This window comes from Tamandua tetradactyla, chromosome 2, assembly GCF_023851605.1.
Source record: "Tamandua tetradactyla isolate mTamTet1 chromosome 2, mTamTet1.pri, whole genome shotgun sequence".
NCBI classification, from domain to species: domain Eukaryota; kingdom Metazoa; phylum Chordata; class Mammalia; order Pilosa; family Myrmecophagidae; genus Tamandua; species Tamandua tetradactyla.
Genome location: NC_135328.1, coordinates 94,851,401 through 94,865,136, shown reverse-complemented (window position 1 = coordinate 94,865,136; position 13,736 = coordinate 94,851,401). Strand labels below are relative to the sequence as shown.

General features: G+C 33.9%; 1 protein-coding gene across 10 annotated transcripts in view; it reads right to left on the bottom strand.

The window, feature by feature from the left end:
* The window catches only part of RFX3 (regulatory factor X3), a 382,072-nt gene that overhangs the window by 96,702 nt on the left and 271,634 nt on the right, over positions 1-13,736 (bottom strand). For 9 of the 10 annotated variants that reach the window (XM_077148291.1, XM_077148294.1, XM_077148298.1 and 6 more), the window contains one exon: positions 3,001-3,075. The exons of the other annotated variant lie outside the window; for it this stretch is intronic. In XM_077148291.1, coding sequence (XP_077004406.1) covers positions 3,001-3,075 — 75 coding nt within the window. The remainder of the gene's footprint in view (positions 1-3,000; positions 3,076-13,736) is intronic. 10 annotated transcript variants of the gene reach the window in all.

The following is a 13,736-nucleotide window of genomic DNA, read 5'->3' as shown; positions in this document are numbered from 1 at the left end:
TTAGTTTAAGCAGAGTAGACATTATTTTTCCTGGCATTGCACATACAAAAATTTGTAAGTAAAATTATTTAAATAAAAATTATTATACTAATAGACAGAATTCTATAAAACCAAATGAAAAGCACAATTCAAAAATATAAGGATATGAATGATGTCACCCTTGGCTAGGACTAGATTGTTTGGTAAAAAAAGAAAAAATGTTGTCTACTTTTAACCTGAAGGCTGCAAATAAGGTACATGGGAAAGTGATAGAGAGACCATATAATCTTCCACTTAAGTACTATGAATCTTTCTATCCACAGTGGTCCCACATAGAATTACTAAATCATACTTGAAAATAAAGGAAATAATACAATAATTCATATGAGTCTCCAAATCATAATCTCACACATGGTTGGCAAAGGCTCTAGAATACTGAAAGATAAGGTCTGTTTCCCTCTATTCCTTGTTTCTTACATCATTCGTTCATTTAGCAAACTATTGAGCACCTACTATGTACCAGACTGTTCTAAATACTGGGGCTGGTGGGGTGGGGGGAGGGATGGAGGTGCAGGGCGATACATCAGGAACAAAATATATAAAAATCCTGACTCTCTTACTGACTTCTTATGAAGTGCCAGTACTTAAATAAATGTTATTGTGCTGGTAATGTTAATAGAATAAAACGCTGCATTCAGTGTAACTGTACTTAGTTACAGTAAGGCACTGTATAGGATATAAAATAGACAAGTTTTACAGGCATTTCAAACTGGGTGATAATAGCATGATAATGATAAACACCAAATGCTCTTGAGAACATTCTGGAAAAGGAAGACAAATTTAATTTTCCACTCTGTCTTCTAATGTATGAAGAAAGGCATGTGAAAAGGAAAGCAATAGAGTTGGATTATATGAGAGGGAATTATTTACTTATTTACTTGATTTGACCCTATCAAGAGTTTTTTTAATTACTGTGAGTAAATAAAAAATAAAAAGAAAAGGGGATCCCTTCTATTCCATATCCCAAATAGACTGAGAACAGACTTTCACTTTATTTCACTTTCAGCTCAAAAATTATGATTAAGGGTGGGCCATGGTGGCTCAACAGGCAGAGTTCTCGCCTGCCATGCCAGAGACCCACATTCAATTTCCATGTAAAAAAATAAAAAAATAATTAAATCATTATGTTTATTTAATGGTAGCGTGATAGCGATATTGATATAACGCATCTACCCTAACAGGTGTTTATTCATGGGGAAAATAAGTCAAGCAAAGTGGCAGGGAAGAATAAAACACAGAAATAAATAAATAAAAATATACAAAGCACTTTCTTTACATTATTGATCATGAAAATACTGATGGGTAACTGAAGTTAAATTTCAATTAAACGTATCACATTTTTTACTAACTATATATCTCCCATATACATGAAATGAGAATTGAATATTACAGCACAACTTCTTATAAGTCTGAAAGTTCAAAAGTGGTAACTGGAAACTTCAGGAGTCTTTTCCTTAAGTTTCTACACATTTTTGACTGAAAGTGAAGAATATTTTCATTTGCCATTTTCAAAACACAAACACCGGTAGTTATTACATTCCCCCCACACTAATAGTACACAGTAAATAAACTTTTACACACAACCACAGATTGATGCCAACACAAAAGGGATATACTTAGGAAACATATAAAAGAGTGACATATTGAATATAAATAAAAATTTTCAGAAAGGGAAAAAAATCATGTTTCTCATATTGCTTCAAAAAGAAGGGCCAGAAGATATACTACTTTTAAATTTACATCCATAATCTTCACCAAAATTACAGGCATTTTTGAAGTTGACTAACCCATTTTTACTTGCCATGTTATTTCCTTTTAAAAAAGAAATAAGACAAAAGAGCCCATCTAAAAACAAATTGTATATTTACAATACAGCAATGGCATTTAGTCTTATTTTGGAACATTAGGTTTTAATGTTTCAAAATCCAAATATGCAAAAACCATAGTGAAAATAATTTCTGTGAGCTAAAGGCTTTAAGTTTATTGAAAAAATAATGATATTTCATTTGGCAGGACAAATGAATGATTTTCAGTGACAGAATATGGGGAACAGTTAACAAATCTTAATAATGTTATCCCTAAATCTAAGAACATACTATCACTGGAGAAGGGAAGCTTTAATTCTTACTAGAATGGATTAGCACATAGGTCTTTTTACTTTTCTCCATATATTCAGAAACCACCTTAACAAAGTAATTTTAAATCAGCATTTGCCTTGGTTTCCCAGATTTGAACAGTTGATAAAAAGGTTTATAATTTCACAAAACTCATCCTTCTCACACTTACCAGTATCACAGTGATGTTGCATCTGACATCAGTTAAAAGCTTGAAGAAATAATAACAATAATTCTGTTTTATCTCAATTATTGGCAATTTAGACTTATCTTCACCTCATTTCTTCTTTTAGTCCACGTCCATTTTTCTTTAGTTCTTGTTACCTGATCTCATATTAGGTAGCTATTTCTTGCTCATGTTATATGGTTTTACTGGTAAATAAACCTTTTCAAACAATTTACCACTGAATTTGGCAATAAGATTTTTTTCCACTTAAAGAATATTACTGTTGACACAAATAGATATGACTATTTCTCTGTCTCGGACAAGGAGATGCTGGTTAAAAGCATTTGCTCCATAGTAAACACTATCAGACAGGGAATTTTTCAATATTTAAATTTCCATTATTTACTTTTAAAAATAAATGGCCGCTTGTTTTTAACTTAAAAATGTTACATCTGTACCAAAATAGTGCAAAAACCTAGTAAAGCAGTATATTGGGGGCTCTATTTTTTAGGTATTCCACTGTAAAAAGTAGTCATTAAATGATATGGAGATAATAACGGACTGAGAAAGGAAGGTTAAGAAGCAAAATAAATAAGCAAATAAATAAAACAAGCATTTAGAGGCAAGCAACACATGCAGAACAAGCAAGAGATTAGTTTACATGAAGAGGAGACAACTTACATGGCTGTTGAGAAGAGAGCTCCTGTGAGTGGACAGACCGTCAGACTTTTGCAGCGTCTCAATCGCCATTTCAATCTGATAATAGATGTCATTAAAAAAAGGGCTCAAGACAAGATAGTAATAAAAGGCTGACCAGAGAAATTTTGATAGATTCTTTAAAGTTCAATTTTTTTCTTCAGTGGTGGCTAATGAATAGTTCTCACTAAATGTGTATTTTCCCTCCTTCCCTCCACCCCCAGAGAATAAAATAAAAATATGAACACTAATAATAACCTCAATCACAAAAGTAAACCTTTTTGAACATTCTTTAATTATAGTCAGAATGGAGACCTGAGGAGTAGGGACCCCAGCTGATATTTCTAGTTATGAGAAAACATTCTTGACTTTCACAGTTCAAACTCACAGATGTGGGACAGAAACCACTTTCTTTCTACAGCTTCATGCCTAAAGAGTATGTAATATTTTTTTCTGTCATGAAAGGAAACTCATAATGCATATTGCGTGTTTAACATGCATTAATATTTTAATGCAAATGAGCAAAGATACCTTCACTAATGTTCAAAAGGCTACTAAACTTGTCCATTCTTCTCTTAATTCTGTATTAAAATTTGGAAGTGCAAGATTATTAATATGAACAAATAGTAAGATGTAACAATGAGTGTGGCGGTGAGGCAGAGGTATCAGAAATGACAGAAGAAATAGAAGGTAGAAGAGAAAATAATTCAGAGCCAACAAAGAAAAGGGCAACCACAGAAACAATTTTATTCTACAGAACCCCAGCATGCCATGAGCAATCACAAAAGCTTAACTAATTCAGTAGCAGATGCCAAGAGTAAATGTTATGAGCTCCTGATAAAACTCCTTTTCAAAGATACCTATCTTTTAGGTCTTGGCCCTATAGCACATTTTCTGAAAATAGGTAATGAGTCACTGTATTTAGTTATTGGGTTATATTAACAATAAAAACTAAAGTTAGAAAAAATCACATTTTATAATTTAAGGGAGAAAATTGATTTCATTATATTTTAACAATCTGATCAAATCAATAATTCAGAACAGGAAGTTATAAAAATATTTTAGTGTTTTACAAAGTCTTTCTTTACTTTATATCAGCTATGAAAATTGATGATGCCTCGAAGTTTTAACATATTGCCTCCTTCAAAAAAAAAATCATGAATGGTAATAGCCATAGCAAATCCATCAAGTTACTAATTTCTTTATGAGGTAATAGTACAACTATACATGAAACTTTCAGTATTAATAAAAATCAACATTAAGAACTTTCTCCTTTCTCCTAAATTACTTGTCAATTAATAACTTTAAATTTATTTTATATTATTTTCACAAGTTACTGTTTCTTCCATAGAGCTAATTAAATATAATCCCCAAAAGAACATGTGAGATTAAGAAACTGTAGAAAAATATTCTTAAAATAGATATTAAGTTAATTCATAAGAAGGTATGATTCTAACTCTATTGTTAAATTCTATTGTTTTTAGATCACAAAATTAAATAAATGGATTTCTAAAGCATTCTGTCTGCCAAACAGGATGTTAATACAGTTTATCATTATACTTGAAAGCAAACTGAAGACAGTGATAGTGCACAAGTGAAAAAAGATACATCATAGAAAGAGTAATATAACATTTATCAAAATGTTAAATTGTACAAACTGTCAAGTATCTCAGTATTACATTTTTAAAAAGGGTATCAATAAGCATTCTTGAACTCAAAGAGAAAACACACATGAGAAATCTATTTTTGCTCAAAATTTGAGCAAATAATTTGCTCAAAAGTCTAATTTGCTAAATGGCTACATTTTCTTTAAAGTTTGAATGTGGGGAATTTCAGGCAAGATTCTAATCTACTAAATAAAAATAAAATGATATCTATCTTGTGAGTATATAAGTTTAGATGAAAGATTAAAATGATTGGAAGTATAACAGCTGAATAACACAGAGGGAGATGTCCACTGTCTGGTTTTATAAATCAGCAATTTAAAATCAGATAAACCAGCATTCCTTGTGGAAAAAAAGTCCTACAATTTGCTTCTATTGCTACTGAAGAGGTTGCTACCCTCAGGTTCCATATTTCCAAACAATTCCCTAGAAGGCCAGGTTGCTAGAAAATGGTCCTTTTATTTCTAACCAGTTTTTGAAGAGTTTTGGAAGAGAGGAAAAGGGAAAGAGAGATGACTGGATCAAAATGTGTTGCCTAGAGACATACTTACCAGGATGCTTTGGATCTCAACAATTTTGGTTCTTTTATGTCACTTTGTAATATAGATAATAATTGGGCTTTCTGTTTGTTTTTGCTGTGAGAATCTTTTGCCTTAATTGAGCTAAGCTTGTGTTGGATTTGTGGAGCCCAGGGGCACAACAGAAGGAAACATGGAATGATAAGAAAACCAACAAATAAACCAACTTCACAACAAGCATGTTGGAGCCTACACGAAACACAGAGTTTTCCAGATATCTATTAATTCTCTGAGACTCTTGATTAGTCCAAAGGGCTAACCACATTTAGTTACTACCTAGTTGATAAGAAGCATACATAAAAGTTAACATGTATTCACCATATACATTAAATAAAATCCTTGAAGAAAATCCTAATTTCATGAAAGGATCACAGCTTTGAGTCTATATGTTAAAGGATGGATTTTATTTATTATTACACAGTGACTGTATATAAAGGGAACCATGATTAAAAAAAAACAAAAACATCCTCCTTAATCCTTAAGAGAGATACAGCATACATTTATAAATATGTGTAAATTCATAATTACAAGAAAAAGACTGTGACAAAAATAAAAGTATAGTTTAGAAAATGAAAACAGTATTCTAACTTTTAGGGGAGTCTAAGTTCTATTCTGAGGATCTGATGAAAGCTGAGAACCCTCTACTTAGAGTAATTTAATACACCTATAAATTCTGCATTCAATTTTATAGCTGATAGACTCCTAAGATTCAGATCTCCATGCTTCAAAAGATGGAAGAGTATTGGTGGGTAGAAGTTAGGGAAAGGGTGTTTATTGTAGGGAAGATCAACCTCAATAAAGCGAGGAAATAAGAAAGCACAGGGAGTGTCCATTTTTGGGGAATAACAAGGAGTTCAGTTTGTCTGTAGGATGTGGCATGTATATAAGAGTACTATGAGGTGAGGGTGAAAAAACAGGTTGGAATTATATCTTGATAGGTACAAGTCAGGGAAGAAGCAAAGCCATTAGAATGCCATTAGAAAGGGTTTTAAGTGAAGTGTGTGGACCTCTGAAAAAGTCTCAGTATTCAGATAAAGCCAGGAGATGAGTTTTACAAGGTATAAATGGACGGTGTCAGCAGTAAGGTTAAGGGTTAAAACAGGGTATGTCTGAAGTGAACCCAGTGAATGTTTGTGAATAGAATTGAAGCTTTCAGGGACAAGAATAAGAGATTAACACCCACAGGAATATGTTTGAGGATGGGAATTAGGGTGAAAGAGAGGATAGAGGAATACTTTAAAAATGAGGAGGAGTAATAATGAGGCAAGATTTTGATATTAGAGAGTTATACAGGATAAACCAACTCTAACATGGAATATTGATGACATTCCTATCAATCAGCCCATGATTTGGTCTTGTCATAATTTCATGGGTGTAAGACCTATGCATATGGGTAGGGGCTGAGTAGAAAGAGGAATGGAGACTAGATAAAAGACTGAATTAGGATAAATTTCTATGAGAATGATTCAAATTAATTATGAAATTATTTTTTAATTTTTCCCTTCTTGTGGATCAGATATTTGCCCAAGTTTTTGTTCATACTTCTAGGGTTTGGTCAATCTCAAAAAAAAAGATGAAACTTCAGCATTTTTACCTGAAATACTGAAACCAAAGTGTACTGGTGAGATCATTTGCTTCCAACTTAATATACAGCATTTAAAATATTAAATTTAATCCTTAGGAGAAGTTTAAAAAAATCTCCTAGATAGAATTATACTTAATATACTAAGCGATATTCCACAGTACCTATAATTTGTCATATGTAAGATACGAAATGACAGTCAGGAAAGACAGATGGAAAACTGTCTTAAAAGTAGGCTCATTGATACCAAGATTACTGACTTAAATATTCAACATGATATTCTCATATATTCACTAAGGAAATGTTTCCAACCTCAATAAGGATATTACACATCACTGTAGCTTCAACAATGAAAATGATTTAACTGCTAGATTACTAGCTAGCTAGAATTTAAAAGTGATTCAAATTTAAGGAATCTGTAAGTTAAAATAAGTAAAAAATAAAATAAATAAAAACTTCCCTTCTCCCCTGGTATAAAATAATCATGGTGCTTGCTACTGATAACAGGAACTTGATTACACTAGTCAAGTTTCATGTGATTTCTTTCCATTTTAGCAAACATAAAACTCCACGCAGTGTTAGCCCTACGTGTATGAGTGTTTGAGGTGTGTGTGTTTGTGTGTCACAGTATGACAGATAGAGAAAGCAAAAGTGAGATATAATGGTTACAAAGACTTTCAAAATATAAACCTGCCAACTAGAAGCTCACAATAAATCATGGGCTGACCAATTGGTAGAAGTGACACAATGAGTCTATTTATATACAAGGAACTGTAATATATGTATATTTGCAACTAATTAAAGAAATACCAGGATGGATTAAATGTTAATGGAATATGGGGTAGGGGATAATCATTTGGTTTGTTTGTTTATAGACAGAGTATGGGTAAGGAGGCTTTTTACCAATGACCTAAGAAATTCAGTATGTGGAATTCTGATGGGGCAGGTCAGAGAACATTTTAGGTAGATCAAACAGAATGAATGAAGAAACAGAGATAAAACAGTACAATGTATGCTCAGGGAAAGGTTGGAATGTCTGAAGCCTAAAGTTTCTTCAGGGGTATGTTAAGTTAGAAAGACAGACTGTAATTTCTTGCCTGTTATTTTCAATTAAATAGGTGAAGGGTCATTGTTGAAAAGCTTTGAGCAAAGAATATGATCTGATCCAACAGCACTTTATATATTAATCTGGGATATAATGTAGGAAGAGAGAGAATCAAGAGACAGAAAACCACCTTGAAAGCTATAGTAACAGTCCAGGACTGAGGTGAAAGCCTAGCAATGAGGTAGCACTGAGAATGAAAAGGAATGAATATAAACACATTTTTAGAATTACAGACCTAATGGTGGGAGTCTCAGACAGAAAGCTTGGCAATGCCTTATTTTTACTTGAAATCAACACAACAGCCTTTATTTCATCTCTGTGTGATTAGAACATTTCAAATGTGCATATCAAACACACTGACATGAAACGATTCTAAAATGCTTTCCTGTTTATGTCTCTACTGCATGATCTTTTGTCTGAGAATACTGATCATTTTGTCATTGAAATTTCAACTCTAGTGCCCAGGATTGGTAATCAGATTAGCAGCAGCCCAGTGACAACCTGATAGTCAGACTAATTTGAGGCCTCAGTGAAGCCCTTCTTGAGTGTTGCTCCTCTCTCTCTATACATCCTTTCCTTTACTCTTAATTCCTTTTCCTTTTTAAAAAAAGGATCTTATGTCTTTTCCTATTTAATGGTTAAAAAGTCAAAGAATTGAACTTTTTTAATGACTAAAGGATTCATTTTTTTCAATCAAAAAGTGAGCATGGTAAATGTTTTCCATTTCTTCCTTAAATTAATTAAAAATGACTGTAAAGTCTTTTGATTATGGGTGTACATTTGCTTTTTTTTTAAAATACTAATTCTCTGAATTAAGTTGTAGTTCCTAGATGCATCTCATTAAATAATCACCCTAGAACTGAGCCAGTAGTGTACACACCCTCTGAAAGTTATTTAATGCTAGGACACATGGTGCTTGGGAGTTTAGTCTGGCTCATAATGGTACTGGACTATTGCCTTATAACTAGATAGAAGCATGGCAACTTCTCTGAGATCAAATGGTAGGATACTTCATTTGAGTTGAGATGTTCGGCCTGGAAAGACAGGCTTATAGAGCATTAAGTGAGATTATTAGAGTGAGTGAGACTTAGAAAGAGCAGATAGTAAACTGACATCCATTCTAGCTTTTTAGGCACAAGATTCTTAGAAAAACTGGAGTCTTTTCTGAAAGATGGAAGAAGACCCTTGGCAATATATTTAGGATGATTTAAAACCCTGTAGATTCCACTTCTGAAAATGGATTACCAGAGAATGGAAACCTATTCTGAGTCTGGTAGTCAGACAAAGATGGGAAACCTTCCAGCTACTGGAAGCCACTGTCATTGTCAGGGGCTGGTAAGGAGGATTTTGCATTGTGTTTAGATAGTTTACTGAAATATTACAGGAGTTGCAGCCCTCTGAGGGAGTGATGAAGATCAGTGAAAAGTATGCAGAACCGAGTCTTAGGAGGCATATGTGGCCTCAAAGCTTCAAGTGCTACTCTAACACAATGCCTGTCAAAATTTGAAAGGTTTAAGCTCAGATACTGTGGAGAGCTTCCTACATTCATATGCCAGGGTTCTGACTACACATTAGCAAGACAAAAAAGATTTCTCCTCAACTTCGGTGTTAAAGAGTCTTAAAGCCTGTGCAGTGTACAATATGCAAAAATGCTAGCATCATTTGAAAAATCATACCTAGTTGTAGCAACTTGCTGAGGGGTTTCTCTAAGTTTCAGAGAAACTTAGACTTCATCCGATAGTAGTATGCTCCCTGAATTTTTGCAATAAGTGAAGCTTATTGGGGAGAAGAAAGCGAGGTAATGCCAGTTACTATGAGGAAATAATGTTTGTGATCAGAGCACCAGTTAGGAATTAAAATAGACATAGGTGTGACTTGGCTCAGCCAAACAAACGTTGAATTTACAAACGTTTCCAATCCAATCCCAGGGAATGGACTACTGGGTTTTCCTTCACTGAGCAAAAGTATCTCCCCACTAAGCCTAGAGTGCTGGTCAGAAATTACAGTAATTAAATTCACTTTTGTTGTTAAAAGCAGCTTGAACACAAATGTGATAAAAATATGACCACATGGCAGCAAGCAGACCTTAACTTCTGTGGAGTAGATTCAAGAAAAATGTGTCAGATTTTAAGGCAAAAGTACCTACATATGTTTTGAGTGTAGCAAATATGTATGTACATCTTGCGGTAGACTACCAGTGTGAGGAATTTTCCATGATTTTCCTGGAATGAGGAACAGAAACTCAGAAGAGGCCAGGGAAATGCTGCATTTCACACTCAGAAGAAAAAAAAAAATCTCAAAGGAGCTCCTGAAAAGATACAGCAACCCCACAGAGGAAGGAACTAAAGTGAGTGGGGCAACCCCTATTGATGGAAGAGGGAGACAGAGTGCGATAAATTTACTACGGCCTAAAGCTCAGACTGAAACTCTCTGGAGGTCATTCAAATGCTAATGTTACCTGTAGGAATCAAAGATAGGTAAACAGTCTCCAAACAGCCAAGGCCACCTTGAGGGTCCCACAGAATCTGACCAAAAATCAGTATCCCAAAAATGGGCGTCAGAGAAAATCCCACATAAGGAAGCCTTTAGGAAAAGATGATTGAAGTGGGAAGATGGGGGTTTAGTATGAGGGCTGGATGTCCAGTAAATATTGTATTCATAATTTCTGTTCTCATGCTCAAAGAAGAGATCAAGAATTGTATTTTTCCCCCCAGGGGAGTGAATATTTTTCTAAGAGAAAAATGTAATAAAACAACAACAACACTTTTTTCCCGTTATTTATAATTCCCCTGTTGACTTCTAAGGAAGGAGAATCTTTACAGTAGGATGGCCCATTGTCTGGTAGACTTGCAACCAGACTTAAATATGGACCATGCTGAAGGGTTGAAAGATGTTAAGAGGCCCAAATGATCCTAGATCTGGGAAAAGTGGAAGCAAATGATCTTTGATAGAATGAATGACAGACAGGGGAGAATAAAGTGGTGCAAAGAGGCTTGGTGTAACTACTTTAGAAAGACTTCAGCTCTCTCCTCTACAAAATCTTCAGTAAAATCTACACCATTCGCTTTTGGTACAAGTAATCAAGACTGACTGGAGCACAGGGTTCATTTAGGGGCAGCTGATAAAGATAAAAAGGTAGGGTGGGCCAGGGTGGCTCAGCAGGCAGGAATGCTTGCCTGTGATGCCAGAGACCCGGGTTCGATTCCCGGTGCCTGCCCATGTTAAAAAAAAAAAAAAAAAGACAAAAAGGTAAACCTCAGTTTGAAATGCAGGGAGATGTAAAGAAGTGTTGAGTCTTATGTATGAGTGACATGGGGCAAAAAGAGACTCCCCTGGACTTCTGGCTTATAACACATTGATAACACATCTATGCAGTAGCCCAAACAGAATATCATTTAATATAATATGCTGACAATTAGGACTTTCTCTTAATGTAAATATCTACTAGTCATTCCATTCCAGCTAACAAGACAGATGGAAAAAGAACTATTAAATCATCCTCTTCATTGTCTTTATGGGTCAAGACATATTCTCTTGACTGTGAAGTGGTTTTTTCATCTTTTTTTGAAACGAAGTTAAGACAGATAAGTTCAACTATCACTATAATTAAAATGCTCTCATGGTAGAAACTATTTCCTTTCTAGAACTGTTAAAGTAATTAGAAAATAGGAGTAATAGTACAATGATTTATGATTTACAGAGTCTTTTTTTACATTAGTTTATATTTGATCTTTACAGCAACTTTGTGAAACAGGAAAGGCAAACAAGAGCATCTCCTTTTTACATATTAGAAAACTAAATATCTCTGGGATTGAGGAGCGCTCTTGAGATTACATAGATATTACTATGAGATTGGAATCCAATATTTATTGCCCTAAATTCAATATCATTTTTAGCATATACAAATATAAGGTAAATGTAAAGTGTCCACAGATATCTCAAATTGCTTTAAGGAAATCATCTTCTGAGAGTGACAGGTTAAATTAAAATTTGCTAAATGACTTACTGTTAATAAACAAGATTCAAACCAGGAAAGTGTTTATATGATTGATAAACATTACTTGAAGTGATTTAAAAGTGATCCAAGTTACAAGGCAATAAAAAGTTTTAAATGGATAATTAAATTTTAATCATCATAAAAACAGTCACCCTGGCATAATGACTGCATTTTCTTGTTAATGCAAGTCACTATGCTAACCTCATGAATAGCATGTTCTCAGAGAAATAGCATTTCTACTCCCTAGGGAAAAATGACAGCAAATTCTTTAGAGAAACCCAATGTGGAGGATACATTTAACACTGCACATTTCCTCTTGAATAATCTCTCTTCTGAACTCTAGGACATTAAAATTTGTTTGCATTTGAGATCAGGTAAGACAGAAACATTTGTACTTGGTGGCTTTTGTTAAAAAAAAAAAGCAATTGTGTTGGTTGCATGAACATGTAGCCAGCACCCTTACACCTGTTTGAAATGATAGCCTGCTGTTGTGGGTATGTGGGGGGTTACTTTCTGTAGTAATCACTCCAACCAGGAACAATAAAGGACAGTATTACAACAGCAATAACAACAGATAATAGAGACTCTGTACCTGGGTCTCTCATCTATGTACTGCTACTACTTTGATCTCCTCTTCAATTTGCCCAAAGCAGTGCTTTTGAAAACATAAGGTACAACCTATCAGTGTGTCATGAAATCAATTATGTGAGTACTAACCAGCAATTTAAGAAAGTTAAAGAAATAGAATAGAGTAGAAAATAGAGTTCATTACCCACAGTATGGAAAAATGTTGCTTTGTGAAGTTTTGGTTTCAGTCATATTCATATACATACATGAATGTGTATATATAAATAGATGTCCACTTATATTTGTATACATGAGTGCTGGGTATGTAAAGATAGTTCTCACTGTAGGGTATAGCCAAAAAACTTTGCCCACATACTAAGAAGTTAAACTGGTTCCCTTCTAAGAATGTATGGTCTCTCTTAGGTCCAGATGCCCAGACAAATGCAGACAGAAAAACCCCTACTCAAGCTAAGGCTCTGGCTACGATATTGCTCTTTAAGTCATATATTCAGATTATATAGAACTCAGCGTGTGAATATATTATCTCCATAGCAATGATGAATAGAATCTTAATTATGAGAGATCCAGGACAGGTTGTTCTTCTAACTCAAAAAATAAAAATTCCTAGGAAACACACCTAGCCAGCTTTGCTTTTGATCTTCTAAAATAGCTAAAGAAGGAATCTTGATCTTACACATTAGGCATTTAGAGCACAAAAGTTTTAGATCTTGCAAATGTTTAACCACGTGAAAGCTTTTCCTTTCTAGTCACTCATAATTTTATGACACCTAGAGAATACTTCTAAATTATTATGCTTTCAACCTTAAGCTTTGGCAATTTTGTACCACCTGAAGCTATTCTGAAATATTTATGAAAAAAAAACAATTCGATAAGAAGTCTGCATCAATGTATATGTTCTGAGAACATTTGGTTTGCTTAAATTCAGGTGGTGATTTAAAAGCAAGATTGATTCTTTCTTTTGCAATTCCTCTGAAATCTCGTGGGTTAGGATTAAGTGATGGAATTTAAGGCAAAGTTTGTATTTTCAAATGGTTTCTCTGCTTCTGGCAGTTTATTTTGAATCCTAAGAATATTTTCAGTTTTAATTTAGTATATATAATCACTAAACAGGTTTTCTCTGTGTGGTCCTGGACTAGCAGTATTAGAATTACCTGGACATATGTTAAAATGAAAATTCTCTGACCCTACCCTGTATCTTGAATCAAAA